The following is a 19,491-nucleotide window of genomic DNA, read 5'->3' on the forward strand; positions in this document are numbered from 1 at the left end:
AACACTGCTTTGTTACAGAACGCACAGTTTTCCATTTGTTAGAGCCCATTTAGCTCATCTTGCCATTTGAAGAACAGCTTACAATGTCGTTAAGGATTATTTAAATGAGTTCACACACATTGATATACAACAATGTGATTTACAACATTTTTATAAAGAAGATAACTGAACACCCTCTGGTTTAGGGGCAAAGTATTTTTTAATCCCCCCCAAAGAACAAATCATTATTCTGCAGTGAGTGAACATTTCATACAACCCCTTTAACAAGCTACCTGAATCCACTCTAAATGTCAGCCTTCTCCCCTTAAATGACCACGTTCCACTTTTTTATTTATTTTATTTTTTACAGTTAACTGAAATCCTAAAATGATAGTGTGTTTGCATATGATTACTTAAAGGGGAGGGTGCACCACCTGCTATTGCTTTGCCTTAAAAGTCCAATAGTTTGTTGTCTAACATATCTATGTGGCATTAATTCAGTTAAATGTGTTTTATTTCAAAAAATAACGTTGAAAAACATGCATTATCACTGTGAGCGGGATTGCCTCTCCATAGATCTGACCTGTAACTTGGTCTGGTGGAGTCAGCTGCTTGATTCAAGGAGTTTGATACGTTTAATGCCATACTGGGGAACATTCCAGGCAAGGCAATGGCTTTGAGACAAGCAGGCGACATACTATAGTGCACCTTTAAACATTTTGATTTTAATTTAAAGTGTGCAATGCTGTAGGCTATTAACTCTGCTTATTGTGTCACAACATTATATTAAAACAAACTAATATTGTTTGCTTTAATACAAATAGTCCACATTTCAAACCACTGACCAAACTGAGTCTTGTTTGGCATCTTAGCTGTGGTTTGGGGACTTCTATTTGACTCTCAGTTGCGACTCTCCTCAAGGTGCTATTAAAATGAGCTGCATTGATCGCTGAATTAAAGAACCTCAACCATTCAATATCGCGAGAAGTAGCCAGGAGTGTGCACCTCTCCAACAGGCATAGTATCTATTGTTGTACATGACAGATCTTGGTATTGAGCCACTGGCAGAGAACCAAGCCACACAGTCAATACTGATGTGTAGCAATTTACCACAAGGGGGCAGTGTGATTCTCCGCTGGAACACTGTGGCAGGAGAAGCAGTGGAGCAAAGCACATTGAGATACGCCTGATGAGAGACACAGATAGAGGAGCTAATAAAAAGACAAGAACAATGAAATGTTATTGGAATTCAAGACATAATTGAAATCTTAGCGTCAGATCGAGGCCTGAAACGCATCTATGGCTGTTACATCAGATAAAAGTCCGCGCGAGGAAAGGTGAGCCTTTATGGCAATGCATATTAATATGGAGAGTAATGACAAAGCCAGCGGGAGTGCCATCAGCTAACCACAATGTACAGGAAAGAGATAACACGAAAAGAATCAACATAGGGAAAATGTGTAGATAAACATGTAACATGAAATAGAAGAAAGAACGTGGTTTCAGAGCATTTCCAATATAGACTTGTTCTGATTAGGAGACTTCAACAGGCTCCGCATGTTCTGGGTCAGTACCAGCAGCTCTCTGCAAAACAGCATCAGCACACACTCTGCAAGGTAAAACATGGGCCTCAAATGAGCCAATTCATCCTGAATCTATACAGGCATCTCTGAAAATCCTCATCCTTTAAAAAATATCAACATTTTGAAATGTCGTCATGGATATGTCCAGGCAGTGCAGCAGCAAACAGATTTATCAGTCCCAAGCCATGATAAATGTAGACTGTGGAAGGGCATCTGGTGAAAAGAAACTGTGACAAATCAGTTCACTTTTTCACTTGGAGAGTACTTCTAGAAAGAAGAAAATAAAGAAACACTGAGGATATATTGTATACAATAGTTTTGGAATAGTAGTTTGATTTAGTCAATCTCATATCTGCTAATAGCTGACAGAGGTGGCTGAGATGAGTTGGCTCTCTCTCTAAACCTGTTTAAGGGTCACATAATAAACCTGCAGCCTACAGGAGGGGGCACAGCGGGCGTCCCTGGCAGCACCGGGCAGCACCAGGCAGCACCAGGCAGCAGCTGCTGTGGGGTTTCTGGAGCACACAGAGCCTGTGGCGCTGCAGGCTCGGCTGGACAAACATCTGTCTATGATGTGGTCCAACCAGCAGCAGCCTATTGTCCTTCAGGAATATAGGTTAACATCTCTGTCCCACTCAGCTCTGCTTCTGCACTTAGAAAGCGGATTTAATGTACAACTGTTAATTTCCAAAAGTATAGTGAGTGCTATATTTTCATATACAGAAAACCACCTTTTTGGCAAAAGTCCATAAATGAGCTCTTGCTTTTAAAGTAATTTATGTTGTTGTGGTCTTAAGCAAGACACTTTATCCACCTATGGCACAGATTGGCACTGTCACTTGTGTCAGTGTACCCTAGGGCAGCAGTAGCAGAATTTCCTCCCATGTCTAGACAAATCTTACTAGGTGTGGGGTGAATGAATAATGACTGTAGCTTTCAGAGCCTTGTCAAACTTGTAAAGCGCACTACAGTAAGGTAGGCTATTATTATATTTGCCATTGAAATATAAACAGCAGCCGTAGAATGACATGAAAAACACATTATATCTTTACATGAAAGATAAATATTGTCACAACATGTAAATAGGCTGTAAATATTTTTTATGATCTAATTACATTTCATATAGCACGTACACTTGGTGTAATATCGCGCACTCTGGGTAGATAAGACCTTAGTTTTGTGTTGAGAGTGACAAGGACCTGCTGTGACGCATAAGGCTGCAATTGTAACCGTGCCAAGATAATTGAGCAAACTTTACTAGTGCTGCCATGTCAATCAAGCCTGTCTTTCCAGGAACAGGGGTAAACATTTCCAGCGTAACAAGCTAAAAGTTCATATCTGATAAAAGACAGCTGTTTGTGTGTTATTCAGGGAGAGCCAAAAATACTGTTTATTTGTATCATTTGCTCTGAAATGTCTTTGAGGGGCTGTCATCTTTTTTAAAGGAGTGCAAGAATCTACAAATCTCATAAAACAAAATCTGTCTTAGCTTAAAACATCAATAACAGAGCAGGTAATAGAACTCAGATTTTTTTGTTCCTTTCATAAAATATGCTGAAATTTGATGGGAGCAGCACCACTAAGGCTGCAGACAAATGCTTAATACTTTTCGTGTGATATTTTGGTTGCCATGACATTCACATGCTGCCATATTTTAATGGTCATGGTGCAGTGGTTAAGATTCTTGCCTCACAGCCAGAAGATCCTGGGTTTGAATGCTGGATAAGGCCGTCCATGTGGAGTTTGTATATTTTACTCTGCTACCTCCAAAAATATGCAGGTCAGATGGGCATAGTTAGTGTGATTTTTTTGTACAACTTTGTGACAATAAAAACACTATACCTTCATCATTACTAGTTCTGCAAATTCTCTAATCACTCATCCAAGTAGGTTCTTCAGTTCTTCAGACCCTGCTCCTATGGCGCTGGACGACTGGATCAAACAGACAATGCTTCAATTAATCAAACTGTCCTCGTTTCCATAGAATCCCACTACAAAACACGTCCAAAGTGCAAAATCCAAGTAAAGTGAAGTATTATCGGAAACTAAAGAGCCTGCAAAAAACCCCACCAGCTTAGACAGAACAGAAAAGAGCAGCATGTAGCTCTGTGCCCACTCTCCCCCTTCATACCCAGCAGCAGATGGCCGTCTCTCCCACAATGCCGTGCGGTCGCAGATGCCAACAGACGAGGTGACAAACACTCTGCAGGTGCCTGTCCCTCTGTGGGCCGGTCCGTGTGTTTGTGTTGGACACTGGTGGGCACAAAGAGCATCCTCCTCACTGAGAGAGGACAGTGTAATTGATAGCCCAGGACAAGCTAGAGGAAGGAAGCGCCGTCATATGTTAAATGGATAGGCTGGCACAGACTGTTGGGGACAGATGCACAAAACTCAGTGATGCTCATTATTGGAAGGGAACAAGTAGGTGGTGTTGTCGAGCTTAACACTTTATTTATTTAGGGAACAGTCAGATAGTGGCTCTGTGCATTGCAAATAATGTTTCTAGTAACCCAGGACATAGATTCAGAGTTTTATGCATATACATGACAAATAGAACAATAATTTTTGGGAGTCAGTATTTTTTGTTTGGATTTTTTCTTTGTACTAGTGGGAAATATTTGGTAATTTTCTATACAATGATGAGATTTGAGCTGTAGAACTTTGAATTATGAACTTCTAGGTCTCATTATAGACACTAACTAACTGCAGTTCATATTTTTTTTACTATTTTGAACTTTTAGACTACTTTTTGGAGGATAATTCTGCTTTATAACATCAGAAGTTATAAAGTATAATTTCAAGTGCCTTAAAAAATCTACATATTTTCTGAAAACAACAACAAAACTTCTTTGTGTCAGATGCCTTTGCGTATAGTCCGACCTGCCTGTGTTGGAGCAGGTGTGGAGCTTGGCACAGGGCAGCAGAGCCAGGTGAGCGGCTGCTGGCCAGCTGCCCTCCAGAGGCCCCACACTGACCACAGCCCAGATGGCAGAGGCAGCAGACACACATGCACACACTTAGTTCTGAGGAATAAAAATTGTGCAGCATTAGGAAACATTGTGGGCCTCCAGTGAGTTTGAAGTGAACGCTTAATGTGTTTTAGTGTATAGCTTAGTCCCAGAGGCTGAGGAGCTCATGCAAAACACAGCTGTATACCTCCTGTCGGCACCTCGCGGCCGCACATAAATGTTTCTTACATCCTTGGGCGATTATAATCCTTTAAAGCATTAACATATCAGCCTATATAATCCGCTACATAAGAGAAGTTTGTCTAATGCGCTTTTCTTTTTCAAACACTTTAAAACCTTTGTTACAATGGTCCCACATCTCAAATTATTTTAGGATTAGATGAAAAATCCTTAAATGAAATGTGTAACCTTATCACATTTATATTAAAGTTCCACATGGTTGTTTCAAGGAGATGTTATTGCTTTGACAACAGTGTTCCACAATATGGCTTTAATCTTATCTAACTCCATGGAGACAAGCAGGTGACACCCCCAGGCCGAGTAACAGATCAGATCTGTGGATAGGTGATCCTGCTCACAAAGAATTTATGTACTGATAGATATTTCTTAGCAATAAAATCAGATGTGATTAAATCATTTGTGGATGGTAACATTTAATTCCATTCTGCGAACAAATCCAGATCATTATCATGGCATAAATCTTCTTGGAGACGTACCCTTGACTAGAAAAGTTACATAGAGCATCTTTACTGCTCAATCAATGTACAGACACAGGGCCATTCCCTTCACATTAACATTAAGGGATACTTCATAAATCACAATCTGGCCGGCCTGGCCACTATGAGACACATCCCCTATGTGTAAATATTTATTCAGCATCTCTATAATTAAACACAGACAATACATCATGTCAGAAAAAGACGCCTGCACCACGAATGCAGCGTGGAACAGCTTGGTCAAACATTTGTTGTAGATTTGGGCGAAACACAAAGATACATACAGGCAGTGATAGAGGATGGATAGATTCAACATGTTAGCTTAGCGAGACAACATAAAGAATGGACTTATGAAAGCAAGATGTCATCTGTCAGACTGACGGAGATCTGCAGACAAATTGATGAATCCAAGATGGTGCAGGACAAAAAAGAACAGCTTGATCAGGAATAGCTGACAGATGAGCGGGACCCAAGCTGCAGGAAATATGTACAACATGAAAAACAAGGAAAGATGGGAGACAATGGAAGTTGTTTTATGATGTGTGTCGGCTGTCCAGAAGCGTAAAGTGAATCTTACGGAATGGTCTGATCTCTTGGTTTATTTACAGCAATAATAAAGTTCCAGTGAGATGCTTTCTTCTTAAATTCTACGTTAAAGTTCTAATACTGGTTTGTTGCTCAGTGGTTGTCAACCTTTCGACATCGTGACCCCCATAATATCAACCGTTGGGATTCACGACCACCACGAAATGCCTGCAGTGAAATGTTATATAGATATAGATTTTAAAGTCTGACAAATACGACCATTTACGGCTGCATTTGAAGAAGAATTCACTGGATATACGTGTACAGACCTGTTGTCAGAAATGGGCCCCACTCTAATATAAGTTAATAGGATGAAGGACCAATTCTGGGCCCCTAAAACCCTGAGTGCTGGGAGAACGGACCCCTTTGTCCCCCCGTCTGCTCCCCACTATGAGAAATTCGAAGTTTTACAATCTAGAGAGTGTCAGCTAGGTCTTGCTTATAGATTATTTTTCTATCACCTTTTACATTTTTGTCTAAAGTAACCTTGTCACTCTATACTTAGTTTGCTTTCTGTCCTCATTGTTAAGTTTATTTGCAGAATCCTGGTTTGTTGTTTCGTAGTGTGGCATTTTATCGCCATACTGTTTTCCATATTATTTCCTCTATTGCATTATCATACTGCTCATGCCCTTCCATCTCTGTGTGTTTATTAGCATGCAGCTTGTGTCTAGATTCAGATCCTTCAGGGAGCTGCCATTTTCGATCTGAGACATTTTACCTAGATATACAACAACATCGCAAACCTCTGTGGGTCCCCAGACAACTAACCCTGCACAGTCTTCATCCATCTTCTTTCCGCTCTCACACCATTCAAATTCATGTGCCACGGGAGATCGCTCAAATCCCATGTATATTTCAGCAAAATATCTCAACCAATTTGCATCACACCAGAAAGCCTGGCCCAGAAAATAGAATGTTTTTCACCATACACAACTCCATAAACTGCTTTTAATGATGGCTTGACATTTCATTAAGTTACATATAATAAATTAATTCAGTGAAAAGCTGGAAATGCACCAATGGGCGATATCGCATTTACTTTGGTCCATCAAACTTTGACACTCTAATACAGAAAGAACACAATGCTAAAAACAACAATATTTAATGAATGTAGCTAGATTTAAAGTAATTGAAAAACACAGTGGATTTGTGAATAGTGTCTTAAATAGAGAAACATTAGTATATAGTCACATTTTATATAGCGCTTTTCCACTTTCAAGCCACTCAAAGCGCTTTTCTTCAAGGAACCACTCGCTCATTCACACACATTCATACACCCGTGTACGCAGACACACGGAGCATGGTGGGTTAAATGTCTTGCTCAAGGACACAACAACAGCATTCATCATTAATCATGCCGCCAATCTGTGGGTCAGTGGATCTGATCACTCTACCAATGATGTTTACGTCAAGAGTGGGATTTAAACCACCAAGCTTCGAATCAGTGGACAAACACTACCAACTGACCTACTGTCGACATTGGGCTACAGTATAGGTCGATATTTTCCGGGTAAGCTTGTAGTTTTCTGTTTGCGTGGGTTAGGTCGATTATTAGAAATGTTGATATAATAATAATAATGTTTCTAGCATGCTTCACTAGAAGAGGCCGTGAAAAGTTGGCTTTCGGACCGTATGAGATACCAGGGTGCGCTATAGCATAACTCTCATTGTTTTGTATTTGTGGCACAGTTCTGGGCACCACTCAAGCACCAAATCATTGTGAGGGGCGCCCCATCCCCCATCTCCTCTCTCTGATTCATGTCTCATGTGTCCTCCTGGAGATGGATGGTTCACTGCTCCCGGGCCAGCAGCAGCATCCAGGTGCACAACAGCTGGGCAGGCGAGGGGGGTGTGGAAGGGGTTTGCGAGTGTATGTGTGTGGGGAAGGTCCTGGGATGGGCCAACGATGGCGAGTCCGCGGGTGAAAACTGATGTTGGAGAATATACTATCAATTTTCTCCGCGATGCTTCAGGTGTGTTTTTGTCACTTTGGACAGCGTAGCATTACTAATCGATGGCTCTGCTGTGGTGATTTTTACTCGGGCTTTTCTTTGATGCACAGATGAAGTGAATGTGTTCTCAATAGGCCTACAATATAATTATAAATACATAAAAATATGACGTAAAGTAGAGTGGCCTATCTTGCATTAACATCTTTTGAAATGGTTTGCATTGTTACTCCCACACATCGCTGAGTGTGCAGACTATAGCAAAGCACTTTCAAGACAGACAGAGACATTTTATCAAGAGAGCTTTGTAAATATGGACTTAATTAATGATGGTACTGATTTGATTAGTTTAATAAATTCCTGCATCCCACTTTTGTTTAACCTCAGTTCAGTTGACAACAATAGAGATGTTGTAGACATGTTTAAACAAGCTTGTAAGACTTACCGTAAAAGGCGTTAAACATTTTTCATTCTCGTAAATCTCCATTTGACCTATGAGCTAACAGATTCTTCCCTAACTGCCCATATGTTGCTTTAGGAGACAGTGCAAATGCTGGTGTGTGGGAGCCTCAGTGACTGATGGAGTGTGATGTCCCGCAGTGTGCCAGGCTAAACTGTGGTTGGATGCAGTTTGGTGTAGTCTCACTCAACGGCCTGGTGAGAAAAAACTGAGGCGGAATTTACTACTACATCAGATTTGTCTTTTTATGTTGTAATCTGAGATACAATTTTGAACATTTGAAGTTTAGTTGTTTTATTAATTGACTTTAGCTACATATTGGTATTTATGCTGGGACCTGTTGATATTGGTATAGCATAGTTCAAGTCTGTGAGTATAGGATGACATTAACTTAGTGAAATATGTATTTTACAACAGCTCCAAGTAATACACAATGTCATAGTCCTCTGAAAAGACACTTCGCCCCTCTATGTATAAATATAGTGTGTGAGTGAGTTTAATGGGTGGTTCTGTATAGTAATCACTTGGCTAGATGTTACAGCAATTTCTCGTACACTCACAGTAGCTACAAGCAATACATAATGGGGTTTGACATAAACATCATTGATAGAGTGGTCATATCCATTGACCCACAGGTTGGCGGTGCTATTCCAGCTCCCACAAATGAATACTGTTATTGTGTCTTTCAGCAAGACAATTAACCCACCTCACCCCCCAGTACCTGCGTACATTGGTGTATGAATGGGTGAGTGGTTCCTTGATGTTAAGCGCATTGTGTGCCTTGAAGGTGGAAAAACGCTGTATAAAAATGTGGTAATAATGTTCCAAGACACTTTACCGTTCTTATATGCATAAATGTGGTGTGTGAGTTTAATGGATTCTATATAGTAACCGCTGGCTAAATGTTATAACTATTTCTCTTCCTGATAAATTGCAATAATACTACCTTAACTGTTCAGGCTTAAGATGATGCATAGTCCTAGGAAAATCTTCTCTTTCCCTCAGGAGAAGAAGAGGAATCTACTCCCCAGTCCAACATCGAGGTCACTACTTGACAGTTATGCTCTTTGGTCCCCTTATGTCACAGAAACACAGCTAAGACAGACCTAGTTTGTGTTGAAACTCACTGAGACATTGTTCAACCCTGTCAGGCTGCACATCGCAAGCGACCTTCTTTACATCCTATGTCTTTTATTGGGTCACTTCTTCCCTACATAGTCGCCTTTGTCGTTTGTCTTTCCACGCCATAAATCATTTTGAACTTCGATATTTGCAGGACATTTCTACCACCGATAAAAAAAGCCAGTATTTCAGTTTCGTATCCTTTACTTTCTTTCCTCAAAATTCCTATCTCGTGGTTGTGGTATTTTCCTCATGTGTGCTGGTGTGAGTGAAGAGATAGAGCCCTGACACACATAGGCCCAGTCCCTTAATAATGTCATTGGGTGTGAACGCTATTAGCAGATTACCCTTGGCCCGGGGCAGCCTTAGCCATGTGCAGGCTCCAGATAACCTTGTATTCGGTAATTTAATATCAACACTTCCCCTCTTTTCTTACCACGCTTTACAACACACAAATACCCCGCCTGTCCCCTCTGGTGATGTTTCTTGGAGAGAGAGAGAGCGAGAGAGAGAGAAAGAGAGAGAAAGAGAGAGGGGGGTATATGGATTACAAGATAGTGACTTCCTCATGATTTCTGCCCAATGCTGAGAAGAGCGTGGCAAATCAGCTGTTGTCCACACATGTGAGGACTTGCATGAACAGGCTTATAGTGCAAATTCCATCAGATTTAATGCAGTGAACTTAGCTTGGAGTGACATCAAAGAGGAGCCACCCCACTCTCCAAAAAGCCTTGATGGGGTAAAGTCAGTTCCCCCTCCCCATTCGTCCTCAGGCATCACAGGCATCATTTATCACATATCAGAGCTTTTAAGGACTCAAGAAAAAACTCTCCCATTGGAATTGAGAAGTATATAAAAAAGGAGCATAGACCTATGGTATTTCCAAATGTGCCATCACCAGCGTCATGCTAACGTTTGAATCTTTGCAGTGAACTAGCAATTTAAAGTCCTTAATAATATATCCCATGTACAGAGTCTATATGACCACTTTTATACAGATAATACTTATCACTGCAGTGCAATTGCTTTCTCCGTCCATTGCATAGATTATTGTTGTTGTGTCCTTGGGCAAGACACTTCATTGTAGATTGAAGACGCAGGTTAGCCACTACAGAAACTGAAACCAGCTTTAAACAACTTTCCAAATCCTTGAGCAACTTATTCTCAGTTGTAATTATTTGTCTTATGTCATCCATCCATATTTATTTCATCCGGGCTGCTGCGCGGGGATTCCCAGACTTCCCTCACCCTGGACACTTCTTCCAGCTCCTCCGGGGGACACAAAGGTGTTCCCAGGCTGGCTAAGAGACATAGTCCCTCTAGCGTGACCTGGTTGTTCAATGGGGTCTTTTCCCGATGAGACATGGCTGGCTTTGAGGAGCGGTGGCTCTGAGCTGATCCCATGTGACTGAGCTCCTCATCCAAGGGAGTGCCTAACCACTTATGATCGCTTGTATCCATGATCTTGTTCTTTCAGTCATTACCCAAAGCTCATGGCCATCGGTGAGGGTAGGAACATAGATTGACCGGTAAATCGGGAACTTTGTCTCACTTCAGCTCCTTCTTCACCACAACAGTCCGATACAGCGGCAATGCAGATGCTGCACGGATCCACCAGTCAACCTCACGCTCCATCCTTCCTTCACTCATGAACAAGACCCCGAGACATCTCTTCCACTTGAGGGAGGGACCCTCCACCGACCTTGTAATCACTTGTCTTATATCACATATATGGAAACTTGAAAGCCACTGGACAATGGCTTTTTTTAAAGGTGACCAGAATATTACTGTCCACAGCAGATTATTCATAATAAAGTAGCCTACATGATAACTTCACTTTGCTCTATATCCTACTAATATCTGTAGTTTGTAGTCTTTTCCGATCTGGAAAGTAGTTTCATTTAAATCCAACACTGAGCTGAGTTGAATCACAGTGGTGCATTACCTGCTGTCTCTCTCCTGTTGCTACCCCCCCCCCAGACACACACACGCACACCCACCCCCACACCCACTCGCACACACCCCCCCCCCCCCACACACACACACAGTCCTATCACCCTCCTGCACCCTCTCACTCTGGCATTACCACACCTTTATCTCATCGTTTGCAGCTCGCCGAAGCCGGCCTACCTTGCTCTCCTCTGGGCTACTTTACTAATAACCTCTTCCTTATCAGTCACACTGCACCTCTGCCTGTGATCAAAGAGCCAATTAATGCAGCGGGGAAAGGTGAAGCATTCAAATAATGGAGACAGCTGTTTTTCTCTGTTTGAGGAAAATCCATTTTGTATTGTTATCGGGCCGGAGCAGCACCCCCTCCAACCCGCTTAATTCAAGTCTCTGTCTGCGTCTGCCCGGCATGTGATAAGAAGCGGTGAGCAGGAGACAGGGGCGAGAGAAAAGGGACTTCGGTCACAATGAACTTTATGCACAAGAATGTGGCAGGAATATCTCAGCAGTCCAACTCATCCCCAGGCCTTATCCGGTCCAAAGCTGAGATAAAGAGACAGGAGAGCAGACGGAGAAAGAAAGAGCCCCCCCCCTTCCATCCACTGTCCCCCGCTGTGTGACTTCACTGTCCCTCATTCTCAAAGGAGTCGGCTGATCCTGGAGCTTTGAGCTTCTATGGACTCTATCAAACAGACCTGGGGTTAGAGAGGAGGTTAATTGTACTGGTGTCTGTAGTTCCATTCCATCAAGGCCTGCAGCAAAGAACATCACTTTCTTTAGAGGGCCAAGTCTGTGCAAATAGATTACAATATTAAAAGTAGGATTTATGTTACTGAATATGAAGTATTGTGATGCATTTTTCCCCCAGAGTGGATTGTGAATGATTGTAATAATAAATAACATATGATTCACCGCAGAATGAAATTATTCCATTCAAAAATTCTACCCAGCACTTAATTGTAAAGTATTATAGAAACATGTGCACATCTTTATCCTTCTCTCAAAATAAGGTGGATGTTAATGTTAACACTGATGTTTGCTCAAGCTCAAGAAAATACAGATACACTTAAATGCATGTATTAACATATTTATTACACTGTAAAGAGAACAACAATACCAGAATTATACTGCAAAATTTCACAGACTGACAGACCATAGTTTACAGCCCAAAAAAAAACAAAAAACAAAACAAAAGAAATCAAGTCAACAGGAAACCACAGTTCTGACATAGTAGACTGAAAGCTCTCGAGCACACTGACACAAGGCGATGACAGACCGCCTGGTGTCAGCCTACCACTAACCTGTGGATCCACGTCTCAATATATTGCACAACAACTTCAAATTATGTGAGCTTTTCACAATAAATTCTTAACAGAATGCAAAACCCCTCCCACCCCTAGATCAACTCACTTTCCCCAAATGCTACGGCCTTTTGAAGTTCACCTGCGGCCCCAGACTTTTCCAAACTGAAATCATACAATCCCTGTTGTGAAAAAGCATGCCTCAAATACCTCTGGTTTGTACAAGCTTCACTGTCTCTCTTTTCAGTTCACAACAGAGAGGAGAGAGGAGCGGGGACCAGGAGAAAAAACAGAGAAACTACATTTGTGGTCTTTACTATCATCGCAGTATGAATCAACAAACACCTCTTAAATTTTGCACAATTTTAAAATCTGTTATAACAACATCATTGATCTCTATAAATGCCATAGGCATTAAGGAACATAACAAAAGTGAATCCTTTTCATTGATTTCGTATTCATTTACGCTTCATATTCTTGAGGTCTGCAAGTATGATATGGTTTTGCAGCTGTATGAGCTTAAACTTTGGGTTTATTTCCTGTTCTCTTGTGCCCATTTGGTTTCGACTCAACCAGGATCAGTGCTGCCACTGATGCTCTATCGGCTGTAGAGGTAGAGTGAGCTGGTTTGCCACCGAGGAATTTGTAGCAAAACACACAAAGAGGAGGGAAGAAATGAAAAGTAGAGCTTCAGAAGAGTTACTGACAATGTACATTAGAGTTTTTCTCTTTTAGCTCAGGTCTGCCCCTGATTATGACGAGTACACACATGAATCATTGTTTACTTCACTGTTACAACAGCTTGGCTGTTTGTTCACAGCTTTTGAGGAGTCCCTAGGGTGTCACACACCTTTTTGGATGGGTTGTCCCTTCAGTTAAATGCAGATGGACATTGGAGTTGGGAGAGAACAGAGTCATAGGAAGTGTTCCAGGACAAACTACCAGGACCTTTCGGGCCTCCATGCTTCTGAGGTCAGAATTATAACGCGTTTGTAGCACCAAGGAGTTTGGCTGTGTGCTCTGTGCAGTGTGGCCTAAGTGCGTCTTCTGCTGCTTTCAGAGGTTTGCTTCACCTATTCAATGTTTACAACATAAAACCCCCTTTTTCACCCAACGGGAAAATGACATACTCTGACATAAATAAATATACAGTAACTGCAGACGGCACACACATTCGTGTCCAATAGAATATAAACAGAACTGCTTAAAGCTGCAATGGGCACTGGTCTGCACGTGCTGATGAGGAAATCCATCTACAGGGCTGGAGAGCACCCCCACTGCCCCTTTGGTTATTATTGCTCTGGGGCACTGCTGCAGAAGCACTTTCTCTTTTCACTGTGTCAGCCGAGTGCCACTCTCTACAGAGAGGATTCAAATAAAATGCCATTAAACATTACAAATAAATAGCCTTGTTTGAGAGAACAAACCTCTTTTGGACTTGGTTGAAATCTGGATTTTGGTCCTTGGTGTCAGTCTTTGGCTGTTCAGGTGTTTCTTGTTTGATAAAACTGTGTGTACCTGGTGCTTTGTTCAGGTGTTTTTTGTTTGATAAAACTGTACCTGGTGCTTTGCAGTGTTAAAGCTGTCAATTGGAGTCTACACCTCTGCATTTGGAAAACATGTTTGTTGTATTTTTTTTTCTTTTGTTATTTTTTTGTTGTTTTCTGATATTTTTTCTAAAAAATAACAAACATTTATCAAATGATTGGTAATGTGCATGCACTGTTTGTAACAAATATAACAAATATGGACACCTTGGTAATGTACAGAAAATAATATGGATAAGTGTTGGGCCGTGTACATTATCCAGCTTCTCGACCCAGAACTTATCTACACTGAGTTATGGCTTAATACAACACAACTGAGGAGAAGCATGCTGATGTCTTTGTGACAGTGCAAATACGTGAGATGGCCCCAACACAAACAATTAGCATTCCCCCGCAACATGCTATCTCTCAGACAAGATCACTTAGCAGCTCTGAGACACAGCTCTCCCCAAGTCTGATGGAAAGCCTATGACAAATCTACCACTATCGCTTGGGTTGCATTAAAAACTCATTTTAAAAATGTGAATCTTTTCTTGCACAGGTCAAAGTAAGCATTGTGAGAAAAGAGAAAAAGTATTATGCATTGTCACAACTGCCCAACATATAGGCTACAATAAATAACCATTGGTGACACCACAAGACATAATCTGAAACACTGACAGAAAAGTGAGTTAGATGAGACCAGGCTGAAGTTTGTATGTTCACTGTTTGTGAGTTTGGTCCAGTCCCACCATCTGTTGTCTCTGTGACCCCACAGTCTAAGACGCTCAGTGGTGGGACAATGACTTCACTTCCTGTTTCCTTCTGAGTTCATGGTCCTTCAGAGGTGCACTGGGCAGAGGTTTGTCTCCTGTCCAAGAATCCTTCCTTTGACATCATTCAGGGAGAGCATTTGTATTTCCCAGCCCGCTGACCTGGATATTATTACAAGTGAGAAGGAAATAACAGCTGGCTCAGGCTGCAATCTGCTGCACATCTGCCTCACCATGACAGTCTGTGGGCCGCAGAGCCAGACCAGCCTCTATCCAGGCACCCCTCCTGTAGGTATACTCGCACTTTACTTAAGAGAATGTTGGTATACAGCTAAGCACTAATAGTCCATTGGTTTGCTTCTTGAGGTTGGCTCTTCCCATGTCCAGCAGGTAGAATATATACCTAATAATATAGTCTTAGAAATGGCAAATAGAAATTGCTTAAAACAGGGGTAGATCCAATATACATACATGTCGGCTGTCTGTGTTTAAACTCTTTATATTTACAGAAGAAAGAAGGATAAACTACAATGACATTAATGTTAACGACGAGTACAACAGACAACAAGAGCAAGTGTAACAATAAAAGAGCGACAATAATTCATTCATTTAAAACAAAGAATATCTTCTGTTTGTTTTGAGTCAATGGTAAGTCAATATGACCTGAATATGGACATCATCCTACTTTTAGTAGCCTACTAGACAGGCTCCGTCTGTTAGCCGCATTAGCGTAGCATCCCTGCAGAGCTTTATAGACAGTCATGCTGTGTGTGGACAGGGGCTGGTGGTGTTGCCCTGGGCCTTTCTGCTCTGTTAGCTGTTAGCCTGTTAGCGCGGTGTGGCGTCCAGGGCGGAGGAGGATGGGGTGCTGGGGGTGGAGGAGCGTGGGGTGGCTGCTGGAGGGGTGGTGGCCGGGCTGCCTGTCCCACTGCTGGGGGTGCAGGCGGAGGAGCTGATGGGAGCTGGGGTGTCAGCGCCCGGGACCCCAGCCTGCTGCTGCTGTGCCTGCTGCTGCTGGAGGGTCTGTCCGCACACATGGTGGTGCTTCTCCCAGTCTTTGTGCTGACAGAACGAGCCACAATACCGCGCCGTGTTACAACCACTGCATGTCTCACTCGCCTTACGCCCGCAGTTCCAGCAACTCTGAAAGAAAACAATAGCCAGTCTAAAAAACTGAATTAAACAACAACACTCAGAAGCAAAGTAGGTTTAGTTGATGCTACACATTCACATAAAAAAGCACAGATCAAACTGTCTCCTATGTGACTAAGAGCAGGAGACAGTGCAGCATAGTTGTCTGTCCACAGGGACGAGCGGTTGTAAAGTTTACTTCTGAAACATTTCCTCCTGGGTGCTTTAGCCTAAACAAGAGGCACAAGTCATAACTCCTTCACACTTCACTGATTAAACGTCAAGGTCTACGGCAAAGATTATCAAATGAAATGGCTCTACTTTATCTCCTCACAGCTGAACACACAGCACCTTGCTGAACGTGTAAACTACTCTGTCGGAAGAACAGAGGAGGTGTTAGCCATTGATGCTTGATGGAGCTTGCACTTTATTTGCTCTATTAAAGCTTAATGTTTTCATCTCTGAATGCTATGCACAGGTTCAGAAGACATGTCTGTCCTCCTCTGGGTAGCTTTTAGTTAGAGGTAGAGGTGCCAATGGCTTAATTTTATTTTAGTTCTGTGATTCACTGTATTAGAATATGCGTACATTTTTTTCGTATCGATGTCCTAATTTCATACAAACTTTATTATCAGTTAGTATCTGATTTTTGATACTTTTGACAATCCTAGTGGGTTTGTAATTGTCCTACTTCGGTAGCAGAAGTTGGGCATGGGTGTGTAGAACTTGTACCTCACTGGAGTCCTCCTGCTGGTTGATGATAGACAACGCGTCTTCGGCGGCTTGTCTCTTGGCCTCTGCGACTGTGCGCTCCATCTTGGCTCTCTCGCTGCTGATCATCTCGTGGGCTTTACGTTCTGCCTCAGATACAGCCTTCTGCAGCTCTGACATGGCCTGTCTCTTCACCTCATTCACCGCCTCCTCTGGAAACATGGAGGACACAGAAGAGGTCAGTCCACCCGCACCTGCAATTTAAAGTTCACTGTATCAACCTGCTGTAATTACAAACAGAATTACAAACAGATTGCCATTGTTTGAAGTGCTGTAAACTATGCAATATTTCTGCATCAATCACTCTGCTATGCAATTTGTAATCCCTACAAACTCTGAAATATCTACAACTATTCTATCTAGGGTGAGCACCAGTCCCTCTTGTCTTGTCTTGGCGGCCCTACACAGGCCCCCTGTCCCTTGTCCCACTTATTTGAGAATGTCCCACTTTGTTATTGATGCCACATGAGTTGTATTAAAGTTAGATTTAAATAGAACGCATGACAATATTTATTTCTCTCACAAAGAACTACACTTTTTGAGTGTACTGATGGCTGTAATATGTTAACATCTACTGCTATTCCAGTATCTCTACGCATTATAGTTGAAAAAACAAACAAACTGAAAATCTGGTGTTTTTTAGCTTAAATTTCCCGAATCTGTTCATCCACGTCCCTCCATATTCCACAAGTAGTTCCTCTTTTTCTACAATCTGAGGCGGACTATATACTTGTGTATCCTAATCTAATTCTGATCATTTATTTAAGCCCTTCTCACTAGCATAAAAACGATCAAAAATAAACTTGTTTTTCCTCTTTCAACTTAAAAATATCCTCGAGACAACAGCACAAGCCAATTAATTCCAGGTAATGACTCAGAAAATGTGCTTTTAAGCAGGAGCAGCGTGTTATTTTATACTTGTTTAGTGGAATAAATAACCTTGCTGCGCGGGTGTTAAGCACTGGAATTCTATCTGAACGTCAAAGCAAAAGGAAAGCTTTTTTTGTTTGCTCCCATCAAGCTGGTAACTTGACTAATTGTGTATGCAAATCAGGCAATTTATATTTAAATTATGCATTTCCATTGTGATCCCAGAGGCCCACGCGGCGAGGGGAAGTGGAAAACCGGTAGGACACTGTGCAAGGTGCTTGAATATTTATCACCAACTGTAAACATTTTGCCCATTTCAAACACATGTATTCACCACCGTGCTTCACTGTGTTAAAAATCCTACTTTACAATCCTCACGGGTTGCACTTAAATCAGTCTCACCACAAACAGAACTGGTGTAGCTTCAGTGATAAAGAATGAAAAACAAACAACAAAAACAGAGGGAAAGTACAGCTTAAAGCCAGACAAATGACTTTCATTTAAGTTAATTGTGTGTTTAGTATGAAACATGTTCAAATAGATTTGATCCATTGTGAAAGAGGCAGAACTAGAGTGGATTTTTAGGTTGATAGATGTGTATTTGTTTGATGCCTTGTGTTGTCTAACAAGTATGTTTTAACCTCAGTAATATTAAACATACTTAATAATATATAATATATATATATATAATATATTAATAATAGTAATACTTGTATAAGTATTGTAGTAGCACTATTATGCTACTGACTATTTAGTATTTGAGTCAATATTAGTAGTAGTAGCAGTAGCCATTAGAGTATAGTATTAGGTGGTAAAAGCAAAATTCTGGACAAAAAGTTGTTGGAGTGAAGATGATTTGCTGTTCATCCAATCGGCTTCTTCAGTTCTGGTCAGATTACTGGTGGACACTGCCTTATGTCTGTCTAAAGGGAGGAGCTAACTACACTGAAACTAACAAACCTATTGTTTATAGAATTAAGTATTTGAATACAGTCTACAAATATCTGTATACGCAGTGAGCGTGGAACAAAAACAAAACACTACAGCTCAAACCAAAGGTACATTTTAAAGTGAGACAGACTAATTGTATGTGAATAGACATAGAGTTAGTTTTTCAAATGCTTAAGTCGATTTTCCCAGAACATTCTTTCCAATGTGAGGGAACTACATTTTTAACAGCAGTGGTTTTGTCTTTAACCTACTGTACTGCCTGAAGTCATGGAAATTGCCCAGCGTCTTGTGATATATGCCTGGTGCATGGGATTGTGATTACACACCAAATGCCTTAGATGGAAGATCGATCAAAGTGGGCGAGAGGAGAGAGCAGGAGAGTGGGTAAGTCCCGGTGGTGACGCTCAATTCAATTTAAATGCATATTACTTGTTCGGAGTATCTCTCACATCATGCTTGGTCAAGCAGGGGACAATTTCTTTTCTCTGAGGGGTTTAAAAGCAGATATACTGTATCACTGATGGGAATACAAAGTGGATTCTTCAGGCACTGACTAAACTCTGGTCCAAATGACTTTGAATTACCATAAGTCTAACTATATACGTTTCCTTTTATTATTCAGAAGATGCAGCCTAGTTTTTGGCACTTTATAATAATTAGCCTTAATAAAGACTTAATTCATTGTGAACAAATATTTAATGAATGATTGAAGATAAGAATGATTCAGGCTTAGCAGTTAGTAATAACTTAGTAATTACTCAGTTAAAATCCCAACCCTAAACTGTTAATTCATTAGGTAGTAAGCCTAAATGATTCTAAATAACCTATTTGTTCTTTGTTTTTTCATTCCTG

The 19,491-nt window shown here is 41.3% G+C and overlaps 1 protein-coding gene across 5 annotated transcripts in view; it reads right to left on the reverse strand.

Annotated features, from left to right (window-relative positions):
* Window positions 1-12,418: 12,418 nt before the first annotated feature.
* The window catches only part of runx1t1 (RUNX1 partner transcriptional co-repressor 1), a 56,760-nt gene continuing 49,687 nt past the window's right edge, over window positions 12,419-19,491 (reverse strand). For 2 of the 5 annotated variants that reach the window (XM_033975335.2, XM_033975334.2), the window contains exons 10-12: window positions 16,780-16,970; window positions 14,178-16,059; window positions 12,419-14,135 (exon numbers count right to left, since the gene is read on the reverse strand). In XM_033975335.2, the coding sequence (XP_033831226.1) occupies window positions 15,745-16,059; window positions 16,780-16,970 (506 nt within the window). In that variant the 3' untranslated portion in view covers window positions 12,419-14,135; window positions 14,178-15,744. Of the gene's footprint in view, window positions 16,060-16,779; window positions 17,013-19,491 lie in introns of all 5 variants that reach the window. The other 3 variants (XM_055225362.1, XM_055225360.1, XM_055225361.1) reach the window with 2 other exon arrangements.

This window comes from Periophthalmus magnuspinnatus, chromosome 11 (genome assembly GCF_009829125.3).
Source record: "Periophthalmus magnuspinnatus isolate fPerMag1 chromosome 11, fPerMag1.2.pri, whole genome shotgun sequence".
Taxonomy (NCBI): Eukaryota; Metazoa; Chordata; class Actinopteri; order Gobiiformes; family Gobiidae; genus Periophthalmus; species Periophthalmus magnuspinnatus.